Source organism: Mustelus asterias, chromosome 20, assembly GCF_964213995.1.
Source record: "Mustelus asterias chromosome 20, sMusAst1.hap1.1, whole genome shotgun sequence".
Taxonomy (NCBI): domain Eukaryota; kingdom Metazoa; phylum Chordata; class Chondrichthyes; order Carcharhiniformes; family Triakidae; genus Mustelus; species Mustelus asterias.
This window is the reverse complement of record NC_135820.1, coordinates 82321241-82340209: the sequence shown is the minus strand read 5'-3', so window position 1 is coordinate 82340209 and position 18969 is coordinate 82321241. Positions and strand designations below refer to the sequence as shown.

At 45.4% G+C, this 18969-nt stretch overlaps 1 protein-coding gene across 1 annotated transcript in view; it reads right to left on the bottom strand.

Moving 5' to 3' along the window:
- The window catches only part of LOC144508689 (myosin-7-like), a 137033-nt gene that overhangs the window by 3408 nt on the left and 114656 nt on the right, over positions 1–18969 (bottom strand). Inside the window, exons 34-41 of the mRNA XM_078236973.1 lie at positions 17750–17865; positions 12031–12223; positions 11563–11766; positions 11341–11466; positions 8617–8787; positions 6967–7071; positions 2330–2425; positions 2120–2248 (exon numbers count right to left, since the gene is read on the bottom strand). Coding sequence (XP_078093099.1) covers positions 2120–2248; positions 2330–2425; positions 6967–7071; positions 8617–8787; positions 11341–11466; positions 11563–11766; positions 12031–12223; positions 17750–17865 — 1140 coding nt within the window. The remainder of the gene's footprint in view (positions 1–2119; positions 2249–2329; positions 2426–6966; positions 7072–8616; positions 8788–11340; positions 11467–11562; positions 11767–12030; positions 12224–17749; positions 17866–18969) is intronic.

Below are 18969 nucleotides of genomic sequence, written 5' to 3'. Positions count from 1 at the left end.
CCATTTAAGACTGAGATGAGGAGGAATTTCTTCGAGGGTAGTTTAGTCTTTGGAATTCTCTTGGACATTGAGCAGTGGAGGCTGGGTCATTGAATATATTTAAGGCAGAGTTAGATTTTTTTATTGACGAGTCAGGGACTATGGAAGGTGAGGAAGTGGGGTAAAGGGCACAGATCAGCCATGATCCTTTGGAAGGCTCAGGAGGCTAAATGACCTCCTACTTATGATCCTAAGATGAGCAGGTCAGATGCTGCTAGTATCTTTTGCAGTAAGTAACCACCACTTACCAGGCACAAATCAGGAGTGTGATGGAAAACTCTCCACTTGCCTGGATGAGTACAGTTCCAACAAGTCTTGAAGTTTGAAACCATCTCACACAAAGCAGCACCCCCTCCACCCCCAACACCCTCGTCAACATTAAGAGCATTCAAATGGTTATTGGATAAACATATGGATGATATTGGAATAGTGTAGATTAGAGGGGCTTTAGATTGGTTTCACTGGTCGGCGCAACATCGAGGGCCGAAGGGCCTGTACTGCGCTGTAATGTTCTATGTTCTAACACATTGTGCAGAAGTGTGCATTATCTACAGGATGCACAGCAACAACTTGCTAAGATTTATTTGTTAGTGTCACAAGTAAGCTTACATTAACACTTCAATGAAGTTACTGTGAAAATCCTCTCGTCACCACACTCTGGCGCCTGTTCAGGTACGCAGAGAGAATTTAGCAAAGCCAATGCACTTAGTCAGCATGTCTTTTGGACTGTGGGAGGAAACTGGAGCACCCGGAGGAAACCCACGCAGACGCGGTGACAACATGCAGACTCCGCACAGACAGTGACCCAAGCCGGGAATTGAACCCAGGTCCATGGTGCTGTGAGGCAGCAGTGCTAACCATTGTGCCACTATGTCGCTGCTAAGGATCTTTTGACAGCACTGTTTCCTCCTTTTTAAGACACTAATTAAAACCTTTTTCTTTGACCAAACTTTCTTGGTTGTCTACCCTAACCTCTTATCCTTTGAGTCAATTTCTGTCTGATTACACTCCAGTGAAACAGTCTGGGCAGTTTTGCTACATTAAGAGGTGCCAAATATATTGTGATTTTAACCTTATTCCTCCTTATTACAACCTTCTAACAAGTTAAATGTGAGATGATTCATTTTGGTAGGACTAATTTAAATGTGGATTACAGGGTCAAAGGTAGGGTTCTGAAGACTGGAGGAACAGAGAGATCTTGGGGTCCATATCCACAGATCTCTAAAGGTTGCCACTCAAGTGGATAGAGCTGTGAAGAAGGCATATAGTGTGTTAGCTTTTATTAACAGGGGGTTGGAGTTTAAGAGCCGTGGGGTTATGCTGCAACTGTACAGGACCTTGGTGAGACCGCATTTGGAATATTGCGTGCAGTTCTGGTCACCTCACTATAAGAAGGATGTGGAAGCGCTGGAAAGAGTGCAGAGGAGATTTACCAGGATGCTGCCTGGTTTGGAGTGTCGGTCTTATGAGGAAAGGTTGAGGGAGCTGGGGCTGTTCTCTCTGGAGCGGAGGAGATTGAGGGGAGACTTAATAGAGGTTTATAAAATGATGAAGGGGATAGATCGAGTGAACGTTCAAAGACTATTTCCTCGGGTGGATGGAGCTATTACAAGGGGGCATAACTATAGGGTTCATGGTGGGAGATATAGGAAGGATATCAGAGGTAGGTTCTTCACGCAGAGAGTGGTTGGGGTGTGGAATGGACTGCCTGCAGTGATAGTGGAGTCAGACACTTTAGGAACATTTAAGCGGTTATTGGATAGGCACATGGAGCACACCAGGATGGTTGGGAGTGGGATAGCTTGATCTTGGTTTCAGATGAAGGTCGGCACAACATCGTGGGCCGAAGGGCCTGTTCTGTGCTGTACTGTTCTATGTAAGTTTATAGAGCTTGGAAGATGATGGGTTTGCCAGGAGAATATTAGATAAGGGTTTCAGCAGCAGATGAGCTGAGGTAGGGATCCATAGTCTACATTTCTAGATAATTGCAGTTGTATCATGTGATCTAGAAATCTCTGACATATCAGTACGTCGGGCAAATTAATTCTGCTTAAAGTGAAGCAGCCTGGGTTCTTCATACCTTAATATCCCTGCTTTTGCTTCTCATCTTGTTGACCTGAGATTCAGCAATCTCAGCACGTTCCTCCGCATCATTCAGTTCGTGTTGTAATGTCCTGTACTTGGTCAGGTTTGTGCTGGCATTTCCCTCCTGTGATGAAACCGCAACGTGTTACTTATCCATAAATGGGCATCAATGTGACAAAACGTGCAGACACATTGCTATACTCACAGCTTCTTCAGCCTGTCGCTTGTAGCTCTTGACTTTCAGTTGCAGCTTATCAATGAGATCTTGCATACAGATGATGTTCTTCCTGTCCTCCTCACCCTGGGCAGGGAATTGACAAGTTAATACTGGAATGGGAGGAGCAGTTTCTCTCGCCTCACTCACTAAAATGGCCAATTGTTTGCTTCACTATTGCGAGAAGCAGCAGAAACATTAGCCAGACTTTTATCAAAATCAAAATGATTGATTTATTATGAAACAAGAATTATTTCAAAAGCAAGTTGCAAAAACTGGTGAACAATTTGTAATCAGGAAGTGTAATTAAATACTCCTTTAAATCCCAACACGCACATACATAAACCCAAGGGCAAATCAAATTGGGTCTCGGCAGAGGTTAGTGTTTAAGGGAAACAATTCCTATTGGCCATTGGAAAAACTTTATAAAAAGGGATAAAGTTCAAAGGGTTTTGACACTGTCGATCTGGTGTTCCTGTACAAGACAAATCACTGGTCACAATAGTTATCTGGAAGTTCTTTCCTGAGGAGCTTGATCAATGCCCTTGCGATCTCTCTTCTCGCAGCTGCTCACGTTTCCAAATACTGAGATCAGGATTCCCAGCTGGATACTGAGAACTACACTGTATTTCAGATGAGGCTGGGAGCGGGCAGGTTGGGCAACCTTTTAATTTTCAGTTTATTCCCAAACTGGGACTAAAAACCAAGTTCAAAACAGAAACTCATCTCAGTCAGGTGATTTCCAGAAAATCCACAGAGTGCCTCTGCGTTAGAAAACTCTTTTTATTTTCTCTAGCAGTTAAAGTTCAAATAAACAAATAGTTATTTTCTCCTTGGGTGCTTTGCTGGTCACTCAGCTGAAATTATGTGACTTTTTGGAAAAGACAATTTGCTCACAGTGAACTTAAAACTTTTTAAAGGAACAACCCAGGTCAGTTCCCAACCAAATAATTCCACATCTAGGGCAAAAAGGGGTCACGAAATGTCCTTGGCAGACAGGATTAAGGAGAATCCCAAGGCATTTTATTCATATGTTAGGAGCAAAAGGGTTGTCAGGGAAAAAATCGGACCTCTCAGGGACAAAAGTGGGGAATTATGCTTAAAGCCCAAAGAAGTAGGGGAGATCCTAAACGAATACTTTGTGTCGGTATTCACAAAGGAGAGGGATGTGTTGATTGGGAGTGTCTCGGAGGGGAGTGTTGACCCGTTAGAGAAAATCTCCATTACAAGGGAGGAAGTGTTAGGGTTTTTAGGGAATATAAAGACTGACAAATCCCCAGGGCCTGATGGAATCTATCCCAGGCTGCTCAGGGAGACGAAAGATGAAATCGCTGGGCCTCTGACGCAAATCTTTGTCTCGTCACTGGACACAGGTGAGGTCCCAGAGGATTGGGGGATAGCTAATGTGGTCCCGTTATTTAAGAAGGGTAGGAAGGATAACCCGGGAAATTATAGGCCGGTGAGCTTGACGTCCGTGGTCGGGAAGTTGTTGGAGAGGATTCTTAGAGATAGGATGTATGCGCATTTAGAAAGGAATAAACTCATTAACGATAGTCAGCATGGTTTTGTGAGAGGGAGGTCATGCCTCACTAACCTGGTGGAGTTTTTTGAAGAAGTGACTAGAATGGCTGACGAGGGAAGGGCCGTGGATGTCGTCTATATGGACTTTAGTAATGCGTTTACAAAGTCCCTCATGGTAGGTTGGTGCAAAAGGTTGGATCTCATGGGATAAAGGGGGAGGTGGCTAGATGGGTGGAGAACTGGCTTGGTCACAGAAGACAGAGGGTGGTAGTGGAAGGGTCTTTTTCCGGCTGGATGCCTGTGACTAGTGGTGTTCCTGTAACACAGGGCTCTGTATTGGGACCTCTGCTGTTTGTGATTTATATAAACGATCTGGAAGAAGGTGTAACTGGGGTGATCAGTAAGTTTGCGGACGACACGAAAATGGCTGGACTTGCAGATAGTGAGGAACATTGTCAGAGGCTACAGAAGGATATAGATAGGCTGGAAATTTGGGTAAAGAAATGGCAGATGGAGTTCAATCCAGATAAATGCGAAGTGATGCATTTTGGTAGAACTAACGTACGGGGGAGCTATACGATAAATGGCAGAACCATAAAGGGTGTAGATACGCAGAGGGACCTGGGTGTACAAGTCCACAGATCCTTGAAGGTGACGGCACAGGTGGAGAAGGTAGTGAAGAAGGCATATGGCATGCTTGCCTTTATAGGACGGGGCATAGAGTATAAAAGTTGAGGTCAGATGTTGCGGTTGTATCGAACGTTGGTTCGGCCGCATTTGGAATACTGCGCCCAGTTCTGGTCGCCGCACTACCAGAAGGACGTGGAGGCTTTAGAGAGAGTGCAGAGGAGGTTTACCAGGATGTTGCCTGGTATGGAAGGGCTTAGTTATGAGGAGAGATTGGGTAAACTGGGGTTGTTCTCACTGGAAAGACGGAGGATGAGGGGAGACTTAACAGAGGTGTATAAAATTATGAAAGGCATAGATAGGGTGAACGATGGGAAGCTTTTTCCCAGGTCGGTGGTGACGTTCACGAGGGGTCATAGGTTCAAGGTGAAGGGGGGGAGGTTTAACACGGATATCAGAAGGACATATTTTACACACAGGGTGGTGGGGGCCTGGAATGCGCTGCTGGGCAAGGTGGTGGAGGCGGACACACTGGGAACGTTTAAGACTTATCTAGACAGCCATATGAACGGAGTGGGAATGGAGGGATACAAAAGAATGGTCTAGTTTGGACCAGGGAGCGGTGCAGGCTTGGAGGGCCGAAGGGCCTGTTCCTGTGCTGTATTGTTCTTTGTTCTTTGTATCTGTTCAATTTTTTAAAAAACGGTTCTTGGAGATATGTATTCATAACAATATCGGACCTGCAATTTGATTGGTGAACTTTCAAAACCTTGAATCCAGTGATGGAGGAAGTGGTTGGCAACTTGCAACTTGCAGGGAGTTTCATTCCCAAATCCCGTGTTCCCTGAGCGACACTGGCTTTTGATCAAGACACTTTTAAAATTCTCATCTTAGTTTTCAAATTCCTCCATGACTTTGACCCTCTGCATCTCTGGAACTCCTCCAGCGCCACAACCCTCTCCGATCTCTGCATTCCTCGAATTCTAACCTCTTGTGCAAGCCTGATTTTTAAATTACTCCACCATTGATGGCCATGTCTTCAGCTGCCTGGGTCCTAATCTCTGGAGTTTCCTGTCTCTCTACCTCCAATTCCTCCTTTAAGGCACTCCTTAAAATTTGGCCAAGTCATTCTTTGACCAAGTTTATGACCATCTGCCCTAATACCTCCTTATGTGGCTTTGTGCGATACTGTGATTTAATAATACCATTATGCTAAAGGTGCAAAGTTCTTGTTATGGGAAGGTAATGAGCCTTTCACAGTTGTTTTGAGGTAGCAGGAGAGAACGTGGAAGTGGAGGCACTTTTCCTGATAAAGCAAGAATAGGATAGGTAGAGAAGAGCAGATGTTTCCAAATGGGGGAGAGACCAAAACCAAGAACCATCAATATATGAGGGAAGTGGAGTTCGGATGAGACCGAGATCAACCATGAATGTACAGATGGCGGAGCAGGCTCGAGGGGCTGAATTACCCAATGCTCGTTCCTAATTCCTATGATAATCCGTCATCAATCTATTCGAGAATTCAGAAGAAATGTCTTTACCCAGACAACACCCAGACCACATGGAGTAGTTATCATAGAATCCCTACAGTGCAGAAGGAGGCCATTCAGCCCATCAAGTCTGCACCGACCACAATCCCACCCAGGCTCTATCCCTGTTACCCCACTCATCTATCCTGCCAGTCCCCCTGACACTAGGGGCAATTTAGCACAGCCAATCAACCTAACCCACACATCTTTGCACTGGAGGAGGAAACCAGAGCACCCAGAGGGAACCCATGCAGACACGGGGAGAACGTGCAGACTCCAGACAGACAGTGACCCAAAGCTGGAGTTGAACCTGGGACCCTTGTGCTATGAGGCAGCAGTACTAACCACTGTGCCACCGTGCTGTTGAAGTGAATAGAATGAATGGATTTAAGGGAATTGAGATAAATGTATGGAATGGTAAGCAATAGAACGGTAAGATGATAGGAAAGGATGCTGTAACCTGGTGACGCTTGTGTTACTAACAGCTTTTTCTGTCTGAGTTGGGGTGTCAGTGGATTTGAGGACAGGGTTATGATGCGTGTGTGTGTGAGGGGGATGTGAGGAGTGTGTGTGTTGGGGGGGGGTGCGACGAGTGTGTGTGTGGGGGGGGAGGGTTGTGTGTGTGTGAGGGGTGTGTGTGTGTGTGTGTGTGTGTATGTGTGGGGGGGGAGTGTGTGTGTGTGTGTGGGGCACCTGTGTAGGTGGTGAGTGAATGCTCTGCTTTGACCTGATTGGAGCAGTGACTGAAATGTGACTGGGATGGGGAGAGAGGTCAAAGAGACAACCCCAAAGAGTTGATGAGGCTCCGTGATCCTGGGGCCACTCCCCATTTCTGGCAGACTGTGGAGCAATTTGGGTTCCTGCTGGAGGAAATGCAGCAATGATTGTGCCAGGAAGGGTGAAGGATTCTGCCCAGGTGGCACTGTTTCCCAAACTCGCTGAGTACTGTACCTGATAGGTCTGCTCCTTGATTCGCCGCTCATACTTTCGAAGACCTTTCACCGACTCTGCATTTTTCCTTTGTTCAGTTTCCAGCTCAGACTCCAGCTCCCTCACCTGGGAAGCAGAAAAGAAAATCACTCAGTGAAGTAAGGTCTTGCGAAATGTTCGTCTTGCAATTTGGGTTTTGAATTTTCCAGAGACTGTACTGAATTAGCTATTACTTTTTGTGAATTCTCAAGTTTTAAAGAATAGTGATGTAAGTTGGCCCACTGCTATAGGTGATGGTGGAGTATTATGTAAAATAAAGTTGTGTGGATTGAATCCAGTCTGATTGGGTGAGTATTTTACCTGTTGATTATAAGGTGAATTAATGATCAAAACCGATGTTTTCTCACTCAGCCCCTGGCTGAGAATTTGAACAAGTTTGGGTCGAGATGTAGATCTCAAAGGAGAGATGTTACATCCTTAACCCAATCACTGCACATAGAGGCTTACAGCATGGAAACAGGGCCTTCAGCCCAACTTGTCCATGCCGCCCTTTTTTTGAAAGTCCCAATTGCCCGCATTTGGCCCATATCCCTCTATACCCATCGTACCCATGTAACTATCTAAATGCTTTTTAAAAGACAAAATTGTACCTGCCTCTACTACTCCCTCTGGCAGCTTGTTCCAGACACTCACCACCCTCTATGTGAAAAAATTGCCCCTCTGGACACTTTTGTATCTCTCCCCTCTCACCTTAAACCTATGCCCTCTAGTTTTAGACTCCCCTACCTTTGGGAAAAGATATTGACTATCCAGCTGATCTGTGTCCCTCATTATTTTATAGACCTATATAAGGTCACCCCTAAGCCTCCAGAGAAAAAAATCCCAGTCTATCCAGCCTCTCCTTATAACTCAAACCATCAAGTCCTGGTACCATCCTAGTAAATCTTTTCTGCACTCTTTCTAGTTTAATAATATCCTTTCTATAATAGGGTGACCACAACTGTACACAGTATTCCAAATGTGGCCTTACCAATGTCCTGTACAACTTCAACAAGATGTCCTACTCTTGTATTCAATGTACATGTGGACAGAGTGCAGATTGAATCAAACCCATCATAGGCTGCCTATGAGGGACTGCCATGATCAAAAGTAATGATGGAGCAGGCTTGAAGGGCTGAATGGCCTACTCCTGTTTCTATAGAAATCTGGCAGAGTTTTAACTCATTGTATTCAAGGCTGAATTTGTGAGGTCATCACTCCATGAAATGGATGTTGAAACTTTCTTCTGGAAAGGCTTCTTTTCAATTTAGTGACAGGGTGAGGGTTAGGTTATTTCCTTCTTCAAAATATTCAGCGATTGGGCCTCCACACCTTCCTGTGGTACAGAATTGCACAGGCCCACCACCCTCTGGGTGAAGAGGTTTCTCCTAATCTCAGTTGTAAATGGCCCACCCTGTATCCGCCCCGTATCCGCCCCGTATCCGCCCCGTATCTGCCCCGTATCTGCCCCGTATCCACCCTGTATCCAACCTGTATCCTGAGACTGGCATGCAGTGGGAAACGTGCGGAGGAATCAAGGTGATTGCACCCTTTCCCCCAGTGCTGCACCGAGTGCTACAAACATCTCTCAGGCTGGACACACTCTGGCTCTTATTTTGCTGATCAACTCACTCTGGCCTCCAGTTTCTGGATCTGTTTCTTGCCTCCTTTCAGTGCAATCTGTTCAGCTTCGTTCAATCGCAGCTGCAAATCTTTAGTTGTCTGTTCCATGTTCTTTTTCATCCTCTCTAGATGTGCACTGGTGTCTTGTTCTTTCTTTAGTTCCTCTGCCATCATTGCAGCCTGGAAACATGAAACCCGATGATCAGAAACAGAATGGCAAGAATGAAACTGTATAAATATTTCACACGTTGGAGTTCTCCGACTGATTGGAAGCTCCTAGTTAGCGACAAAGTCCTAACTACAAGCAGGCAATAGCTCGGGTAAAGGCCTCCCAGAGCTTCCCACCCCATGTCACTCAGCTGACTGTTGGAGGACTGGTAGAGGAAAGAGCCCCTGGCATAAGAACCAGACACTCAGCAGATAGGTTAACATGCTGGGAGAGGTTAGAGCTACAAATGCTTTCAAACATCCTAGACTGACATCGCTGCAGCCAGGAAGGTGAATCCAAACCCGCTGTGGCAGCATGGCTGCTCCAGAAGGAATAGCAGCCCAGGTTAGAATGTTGTCCAGGTCTGCAATCTACAATTGCAGCTACTTTTACTCCTTGTCTCTGGCCTGTGACACGAGACTCACTCTCATTGCCTCAGGAAGTGAGCAGTCTGTCACTGGTGGACAGTCACTCACCTGGGAATAAAATAAGCAAATACCATTAACATAGAACATAGAACATAGAACATTACAGCGCAGAACAGGCCCTTCGGCCCACGATGTTGCACCGACCAGTTAAAAAAAAAACTGTGACCCTCCAACCTAAACCAATTTCTTTTCGTCCATGAACCTATCTACGGATCTCTTAAACGCCCCCAAACTAGGCGCATTTACTACTGATGCTGGCAGGGCATTCCAATCCCTCACCACCCTCTGGGTAAAGAACCTACCCCTGACATCGGTTCTATAACTACCCCCCCTCAATTTAAAGCCATGCCCCCTCGTGCTGGATTTCTCCATCAGAGGAAAAAGGCTATCACTATCCACCCTATCTAAACCTCTAATCATCTTATATGTTTCAATAAGATCCCCTCTTAGCCGCCGCCTTTCCAGCGAAAACAATCCCAAATCCCTCAGCCTCTCCTCATAGGATCTCCCCTCCATACCAGGCAACATCCTGGTAAACCTCCTCTGCACCCTCTCCAAAGCCTCCACATCCTTCCTGTAATGTGGGGACCAGAACTGCACACAGTACTCCAAGTGCGGCCGCACCAGAGTTGTGTACAGTTGCAACATAACGCTACGACTCCTAAATTCAATCCCCCTACCAATAAACGCCAAGACACCATATGCCTTCTTAACAACCTTATCTACTTGATTCCCAACTTTCAGGGATCTATGCACACATACACCTAGATCCCTCTGCTCCTCCACACTATTCAAAGTCCTCCCGTTAGCCCTATACTCAACACATCTGTTATTCCTACCAAAGTGAATTACCTCACACTTCTCCGCATTAAACTCCATCCGCCACCTCTCGGCCCAACTTTGCAACCTGTCTAAGTCTTCCTGCAAACTACGACACCCTTCCTCACTGTCTACCACACCACCGACTTTGGTGTCATCAGCAAATTTGCTAATCCACCCAACTATACCCTCATCCAGATCATTAATAAATATTACAAACAGCAGTGGCCCCAAAACAGATCCCTGAGGTACACCACTTGTAACCGCACTCCATGATGAATATTTACTATCAACCACCACCCTCTGTTTCCTATCCGCTAGCCAATTCCTGATCCAATTTCCTAGATCACCCCCAATCCCATACATCTGCATTTTCTGCAGAAGCCTACCATGGTGAACCTTATCAAACGCCTTACTAAAATCCATATATACCACGTCCACTGCCTTGCCCCCATCCACCTCCTTGGTCACTTTCTCAAAAAACTCAATAAGGTTAGTAAGGCACGACCTACCTGCCACAAAACCATGCTGACTATCACCTATCAATTCATTACTCTCCAAATAACTATAAATCCTATCCCTTATAATTTTTTCCAACATCTTGCCGACAACAGAAGTGAGACTCACCGGTCTATAATTCCCGGGGAAGTCTCTGTTCCCCTTCTTAAACAATGGGACAACATTCGCTAACCTCCAATCTTCTGGTACTATACCAGAGGCCAACGACGACCTGAAGATCAGAGCCAGAGGCTCTGCAATCACTTCTCTTGCCTCCCAGAGAATCCTTGGATAAATCCCATCCGGACCAGGGGATTTATCTATTTTCAGACCCTCCAGAATATCCTGCACATCCTCCTTATCAACTGTAATACTGTCTATTCTACTCCCTTGCAACCCAGTGTCCTCCTCAGCTATATTCATGTCCCCTTGCGTGAACACCGAAGAGAAATATTGGTTCAATGCTTCACCAATTGCTTCACCAATTGGTTCAATGCTTCACCAAACAGTGCACAGAGACACAAAATCAAGTTACAGAATATTCTGTACAGAGTATTCTGTAACTTGATTTTGTGTCTCTGTGCCCTGTTTGAGAGCACATTTCCACTCCATCTGACGAAGGAGCAGCGCTCCGAAAGCTAATGGTACTTGCTACCAAATAAACCTGTTGGACTTTAACCTGGTGTTGTTAAAACTCTTACTGTGTTCACCCCAGTCCAACGCCGGCATCTCCACATCAATAAAATAAGCAGCAGAGATTTTGGATGTATCACAACTTACATCAGTTATTGCTTTCTTAGCTTTGTCCTCTGCGTTCCGGCATTCCTGGACCGTTTCTTCCACCTCGGTGCTCAGAGAATTAATGTCATTTTCCAGCTTCTTTTTTTGATTAATCAGACCAGTATTCTGAACAGATACAAAATAAAAGATGATTTTATTCTCTCCTCTGCCAACTGATTTGTTGATGGTTTATTGCTGTGTGTGTCCCCTCTCTCTCTGTACCTGTGAGTGCAGCAGGTTCACCCGTTCTGTCGCTTCCAGTAACTCTTGCTCTGCTAGTTTCCTGCCTCTCTCAGACTGTTCCAGAACCGCTCGAAGCTCTTCCAGCTCCGCCACCAACAGGTTACTGTGCCGCTCAGCAGCTGCAATCTGCTCTTTGTAATCATCATTCTGTCGAATCGTCTCATCCAGTTCCAGTTGGACATCCTACAAGTGAAGTTAAAGTTTATTTATTAGTCACAGGTAAGGCTTACATTAACACTGCAATGAAGTCACTGTGAAATTCCATAAATTGCATTTTATTTTAAAGTCTCAAGATTTCCTCCATTGAGCATGTTAAATATTCTGCCTGTCATAAAGTTACAATCAGGTCTAAATGTTTTTTAAAAGCTATTTCACGGTCCTTAAATCATGTAGCAATTGTTAATAAAGTTCCAATCTGTTCTAGCCTCCCGCTTGGCTTTGACTGACCTTAAACTGAGCCTGGAGGTTTCTCAGTTGTTTCTGGGATTCTGCAGCCTGTCGGTTTGCGTGATTCAGCTGTAATTCCATCTCGTTCAAATCTCCTTCCATTTTCTTCTTCAGTCTAATCGCTTCATTCCTGGCCTTTGCCTCGGAATCCAGTGCTGCCTGCATCAACTCCATGGTTCGCTGGTGATTGCGTCTGAAATCAACACGGCAGATTTAAAATAAATACACTTGTGTAAATAACACTTCTTGCATTGAACAAAAAGAAGATTTAAAAAGCGCAGTGATTATGTTGCGAAGCAAACGGCACTGAAAAGAATCACAAATTCATCTCATTGGCTCGGGGAAGAACAAGGTCACTTTCTTGATGCACTTTGACCTTGTGCCACAAGTTCTTTCCTGGTCACCTGACATTAAACTCGGTCATGTGGTTATACTTATCGACCTTTCGTTTCCTTGAAGCAATTGACTGGGGCATTTAGCAATGACAATGTGCTTGAATTAGCACATTTGTATTAGCAATTTTGAAAAATCTGAGGGTCAATAAGTCCCCTGGGCCAGATGGGATATATCCTGGGAGTCTTTGGGAGGCAAGGGATGAGATTGCAGAGCCTTTGGCTTTGATCTTTGGGTCCTCACTGTCCACGGGGATAGTGCCAGAGGACTGGAGAGTGGCGAATGTTGTTCCTCTGTTCAAGAAAGAAAATAGGAATGACCCTGGTAATTATAGGCCGGTTAGTCTTACTTCGGTGGTCGGTAAGTTAATGGAAAAGGTCCTGAGGGATAGGATTTATGACCATTTGGAAAGATGCAGCTTAATCCGGGATAGTCAACATGGATTCGTGAAGGGTAAGTCTTGCCTCACAAATTTGATTGAATTCTTTGAGGAGATAACTAAGTGTGTCGATGAAGGTAGAGCAGTTGATGTCGTATACATGGATTTTAGTAAGGCATTTGATAACGTTCCCCATGGTCGGCTCATGAAGAAAGTAAGGAGGTGTGGGATAGAGGGAAATTTGGCCGATTGGATAAGTAACTGGCTATCTCATAGAACAACCTGCCTGGATGTGCAAAATCTCATTAACTGTCCTGTCTGGAGACAATACACATCTCTTTAACCTGTGCTTAATGCTCCCTCCACTCACATTGTCTGTACCTTTAAGACTTGATTAGCTGTAAAGACTCACATTCCAATCATTATTCATGTAAATTGAGTTTGTGGCTTTGTGCCCTGTTTGTGATCAGAACTCCCACCCACCTGACGAAGGGACAGCCTGTTCCGAAAGCTAGTGGCTTTTGCTACCAAATAAACCTGTTGGACTTTAACCTGGTGTTGTTAGACTTCTTACTGTGTCTCATAGAAGACAGAGGGTGGTGGTGGATGGAAAATTTTCAGACTGGAGCCCAGTTATCAGCAGTGTACCACAGGGATCAGTGTTGGGTCCTCTGCTATTTGTGATTTTTATCAATGACTTGGAGGAGGGGGCTGAAGGGTGGGTCAGTAAATGTGCTGATGACACCAAGATTGGTGGAGTAGTGGATGAGGTGAAGGGCTGTTGTAGGCTGCAAAGGGACATTGATAGGATGCAGAGCTGGGCCGAAAAATGGCAGATGGAGTTTAACCCTGATAAGTGCGAGGTGATTCATTTTGGGAGGACAAATTTGAATGTGGATTACAGGGTCAACGGCAGGGTTCTGAGGAATGTGGAGGAACAGAGAGATCTTGGGGTCCATATCCACAGATCTCTGAAGGTTGCCATTCAAGTGGATAGAGCCGTGAAGAAGGCCTATAGTGTGTTAGCGTTTATTAACAGGGGGTTTGAGTTTAAGAGCCGTGGGGTTATGCTGCAACTGTACAGGACCTCGGTGAGACCACGTTTGAAATATTGTGTGCAGTTCTGGTCACCTCACTATAAGAAGGATGTGGAAGCATTGGAAAGAGTGCAAAGGAGATTTACCAGGATGCTGCCTGGTTTGGAGGGTAGGTCTTATGAGGAAAGGTTGAGGGAGCTAGGGCTTTTCTCTTTAGAGCGGAGGAGGATGAGAGGCGACTTAATAGAGGTTTATAAGATGATGAGGGGGGATAGATAGAGTGGACGTTCAGAGATTATTTGCTCGGGTGGATGTAGCTATTACTAGGGGGCTTAAGAGGGAAATTAGAAGAGCAAGAGGGGGTCATGAGAAGGCCTTGGCAGACAGGATAAAGGAAAACCCCAAGGTATTCTACAAGTATGTTAAGACCAAGAGGATAAGATGTGATGGAGTAGGACCTATCAAATAAGAACATAAGAAATAGGAGCAGGAGTAGTCCATCTGGCCCTTCGAGCCTGCCCCGCCATTCAACAAGATCATGGCTGATCTGAAGCGAATCAGTTCCACTTACCCGCCTGCTCCCCATAACCCCTAATTCCCTTATCGATCAGAAAACTATCTACCCGTGATTTAAACATATTCAACGAGGAAGCCTCCACCACTTCAATGGGCAGAGAATTCCAGAGATTCACTACCCTCTGAGAGAAGAAGTTCCCCCTCAACTCTGTTCTGAACCGGCCCCCCCTTATTTTGAGGCTGTGCCCTCTAGTTCTGGTTTCCCTTCTAAGTGGAAAGAAACTCTCCACCTCTACCCTATCCAGCCCCTTCATTATCTTACATGTCTCTATAAGATCACCCCTCATCCTTCTAAACTCCAACGAGTACAGACCCAATCTGTTTAATCTCTCCTCATAAGCCACACCCCTCATCTCCGGTATCAACCTGGTGAACCTTCTCTGCACTCCCTCCAAGGCCAATATATCCTTTCGCAAATAAGGGGACCAAAACTGCACACAGTACTCCAGTTGCGGCCTCACCAGTGCCTTGTACAGTGCCTTGTAAATGTGACGGTGGGAAAGTCTGTATAGAACCGGTAGAAATAGCAGAGGCACTCAATGAATACTTTGCTTCAGTATTCACAGTGGAAAAGGATTTTGGTAGTTGCAGTGCAGACTTGCAGTGGACTGAGAAGATTGAACATGTGGACATTAGGAAAGAGGATGTGTTGGAGCTTTTGAAAAACATCAAGTTAGATAAATCACCAGGATCGGATGGGATGTACCCCAGGTTACTGTGGGAGGCGAGGGAAGAGATTGCTGAGCCTCTGGCGATGATCTTTGCGTCATCAATGGAGACGGCAGAGGTTCCGGAGGATTGGAGGATTACGGATGTGGTTCCGTTATTCAAGAAAGGGAGAAGAGATAGCCCAGGAAATTATAGACCAGTGAGTCTAACCTCAGTGGTTGGTAAGTTGATGGAGAAGATCCTGAGAGGCAGGATTTATGAACATCTGGAGAGGAACAGTATGATCAGAAATAGCCAGCATGGCTTTGTCCAAGGCAGATCATGCCTTACGAGCCTAATTGAATTTTTTGAAGATGTAACTAGACACATAGACAAGGGAAGGGCGGTAGATGTAGTTTATATGGATTTCAGCAAGGCGTTTGATAAGGTGCCCCATGCAAGGCTCATTGAGAAAGTGAAGGGGCATGGGATACAAGGGGACATTGCTTTGTGGATTCAGAACTGGCTTGCCCACAGAAGGCAAAGAGTGGTTGCAGATGTGTCTTTTTCAGAGTGGAGGTCAGTCGCAAGTGGAGTGCCCCAGGGATCTGTTCTGGGACCCTTGCTCTTTGTGATTTTTATAAATGACCTGGATGAGGAAGTGGAAGGATGGGTTGGCAAGTTTACTGATGACACAAAGGTTGGTGGTGTTGTGGATAGTGTAGAGGGATGTCAGCAGTTGCAACGAGACATAGATAAGATGCAAGACTGGGCGGAGAAGTGGCAGATGGACTTCAACCCAGATAAGTGTGTGGTGGTTCATTTTGGCAGGTCAAATAGGATGAAAGAATATAATATTAAGGGTAAGACGCTTGGCAGTGTGGAAGATCAGAAGGATCTTGGGGTCCGGGTTCATAGGACGCTCAAAGCAGCGTCGCAGGTAGAGGCTGTGGTTAAGAAGGCGTATGGAATACTAGCCTTCATCAATAGAGGAATTGAGTTTAGAAATTGGGAGATAATGCTGCAGCTGTATAGGACCCTGGTCAGACCCCACCTGGAGTACTGTGCCCAGCTCTGGTCGCCTCATTACAGGAAGGATGTGGAAGCCATTGAAAGGGTGCAGAGGAGATTTACAAGGATGTTGCCTGGGTTGGGGAGCATGCCTTATGAGGATAGGTTGAGTGAGCTTGGCCTTTTCTCCTTGGAGAGACGAAGGATGAGAGGTGACCTGATAGAGGTGTATAAGATGTTGAGGGGTATTGATAGAGTGGATTCCCAGAGGCTTTTACCCAGGGCTGAAATGGTTGCCACAAGAGGTCACAGGTTTAAGGTGCTGGGGAGTAGGTACAGAGGAGATGTTAGGGGTAAGTTTTTCACTCAGAGGGTGGTAGGTGCGTGGAATCGGCTGCCGGTAGTGGTGGTGGAGGCGGATTCAATCGGGTCTTTTAAGAGACTTTTGGATAAGTTCATGGAAGTTAGTAAGATAGAGGTTTATAGGTAAGCCTAGTAGGTAGGGACATGTTCGGCGCAACTTGTGGGCCGAAGGGCCTGTTTGTGCTGTAGCTTTTCTATATTCTATGTTCTATAACTATAAGGTTCATGGTGGGAGATACAAGAAGGATGTCCGAGGAAGGTTCTTTACTCAGAGAGTGGTTGGGGTGTGGAATGGACTGCCTGCAGTGATAGTGGAATCAGACACTTTAGGAACTTTCAAGCGGTTATTAGATAGGCACATGGAGCACACCAGGATGATAGGGAGTGGGATAGCTTGATCTTGGTTTCGGACAAAGTTCGGCACAACATCGAGGGCCGAAGGGCCTGTTCTGTGCTGTACTGTTCTATGTTGTATGAATGTCATGGGGAGATGGTTAGATTCCCTCATGCTGGAGATGGCCATTGTCCAGCACGTCTGTTACTTGACCAACTTTGGCGGCACAGTGGGTTAGCACTGCTGCCTCACAGCGCCAAGGACCTGGATTCAATATCGGCCTTAGGTCACTGTCTGTGTGGAATTTGCACGTTCTGCCCATATCTGCCTGGGTTTCCTCCCACAGTCCAAAGATGTGTGAGTTAGGTGGATTGGCCATGCTAAATTGTCCCTCAGTGTCAGGAGGATTAGCAGGGTAAATGTGTGGGATTATGGGAATAGGGCCTGGGTGGGATTGTGGTTGGTGCAGACTTGATGGGCCGAATGACCTCCTTCTGCACTGTAGGGATTCTGGGATTCTACTCTATGGTTCTATGACCAGCCCCCAAATCTGAGTGTTGTTCATGTCTGCTGAATGAGAGGGAATGACGAGTGAACATTCTCACTTCTGACCATACTCAGATATTTCTTTCGAAAAGCTGCATCCAGTCTACTCTGGCCGGCTCCTCTCTCAGATTTGTAAAATTTGCCTTCTCCCGATTTAGGACTTTTACTCCTGTTCTATCTTTGTCTAATTCTGTAATGATGCTAAATCTAACTATATTATGGTCAGCACTTCCTGAGTGGAAGGAGCAGGAAGAGTTAATAGTTCTCGATGGAGGGAGGGGCAGACAGGTAAAGCAGCTGATTTCTGAGCTCAGGACAAATTGACATTTCTGATTAGAATTTCTTAACTTCTCACTGCTTGATCAATTTGCTTTAACCCAGAGTTGCAGAAGCAAAATGAAGAATAAAATATCAACACAGCATTCAGCTCACCGTAGACCATCAATTTCCTCATCCTTTTCTGCCAGTTTCCGTTCAATTTCAGCTTTTATCTGTGAGAGTTCGAGTTGGATCCTCAGAGTTTTACTTTCCTCGTGTTCAAGAGCACCCTGGGTAAAAATGGAGAGCCTGTCATTCAGGGTTTCTTTGTCACAGCGACCCTATCATTGCTCAGCGATCCCAGAAACTCTTACCAGGTCCCTCCAGAATTCTACAGAATGAATTCATGTTTGGAGGCACAGGAGTTTTTTGTCAGTTTTTAAACAGTTACAGAGCAAATTGATTGAAATTCAATGAAGCTTTGATTGCACAGCGAGGTTCCTGCTGTTTCGGAATTTAAAATTGACCTTCCTCCAATTTGAACAAGTTTGGGAAATGGAGAATTTTCAGAATACAACATTCAAAACTCTGCCTGTTAATGTTCTGCAAGGTGCCCTGGACAGAGACGGAGTTCAGGAGACTGTGGCTCAGGTTTTCACTCTAACAAACCCACTCCATCTTTCCTCAATATTCCACAATTTTACATTTTTTAGACTTTTCTCCATGTCCATTCATATATAAGAACTAGGAGCAGGATTGGCCATCTGGCCCCTCGAGCCTATTCCACCATTCAATAAGATCATGGCTGATCTTTTTGTGGACTCAGCTCCACTTACCCGCCCACTCACCATAACCCTTAATTCCTTTACTGTTCAAAAATGTATCTATCCTTGCCTTAAAAACATTCAATGAGGTAGCCTCAACTGCTTCAATGGGCAGGAATTCCACAGATTCACAACCCTTTGTATGAAGAAGTTCCTCCTCAACTCAGTCTGATATCTAATTCCCCTTATTTTGAGGCCATGCCCCCTAGTTCTAGTTTCACCCGCCAGTAGAAACAACTTCCCTGCTTCTATCTTATCTATTCCCTTCATAATCTTATATGTTTCTATAAGATCTCCCCTCATTCTTCTGAATTCCAATGAGTATAGCCCCAGTCTACTCAGTCTCTCCTCATAAGCCAGCCCTCTCAACTCCGGAATTAACCTAGTGAATCTCCTCTGCACCCCCTCCAGTGCCAGTATATCCTTTCTCAAGTAAGGAGACCAAAACTGTAAGCAGTACTCCAGGTGTGGCCTCACCAGCACCTTATACAGCTGCAACATAACCGCGCTGTTTTTAAACTCCATCCCTCTAGCAATGAAGGAGAAAATTCCATTTGCATTCTTAATTAC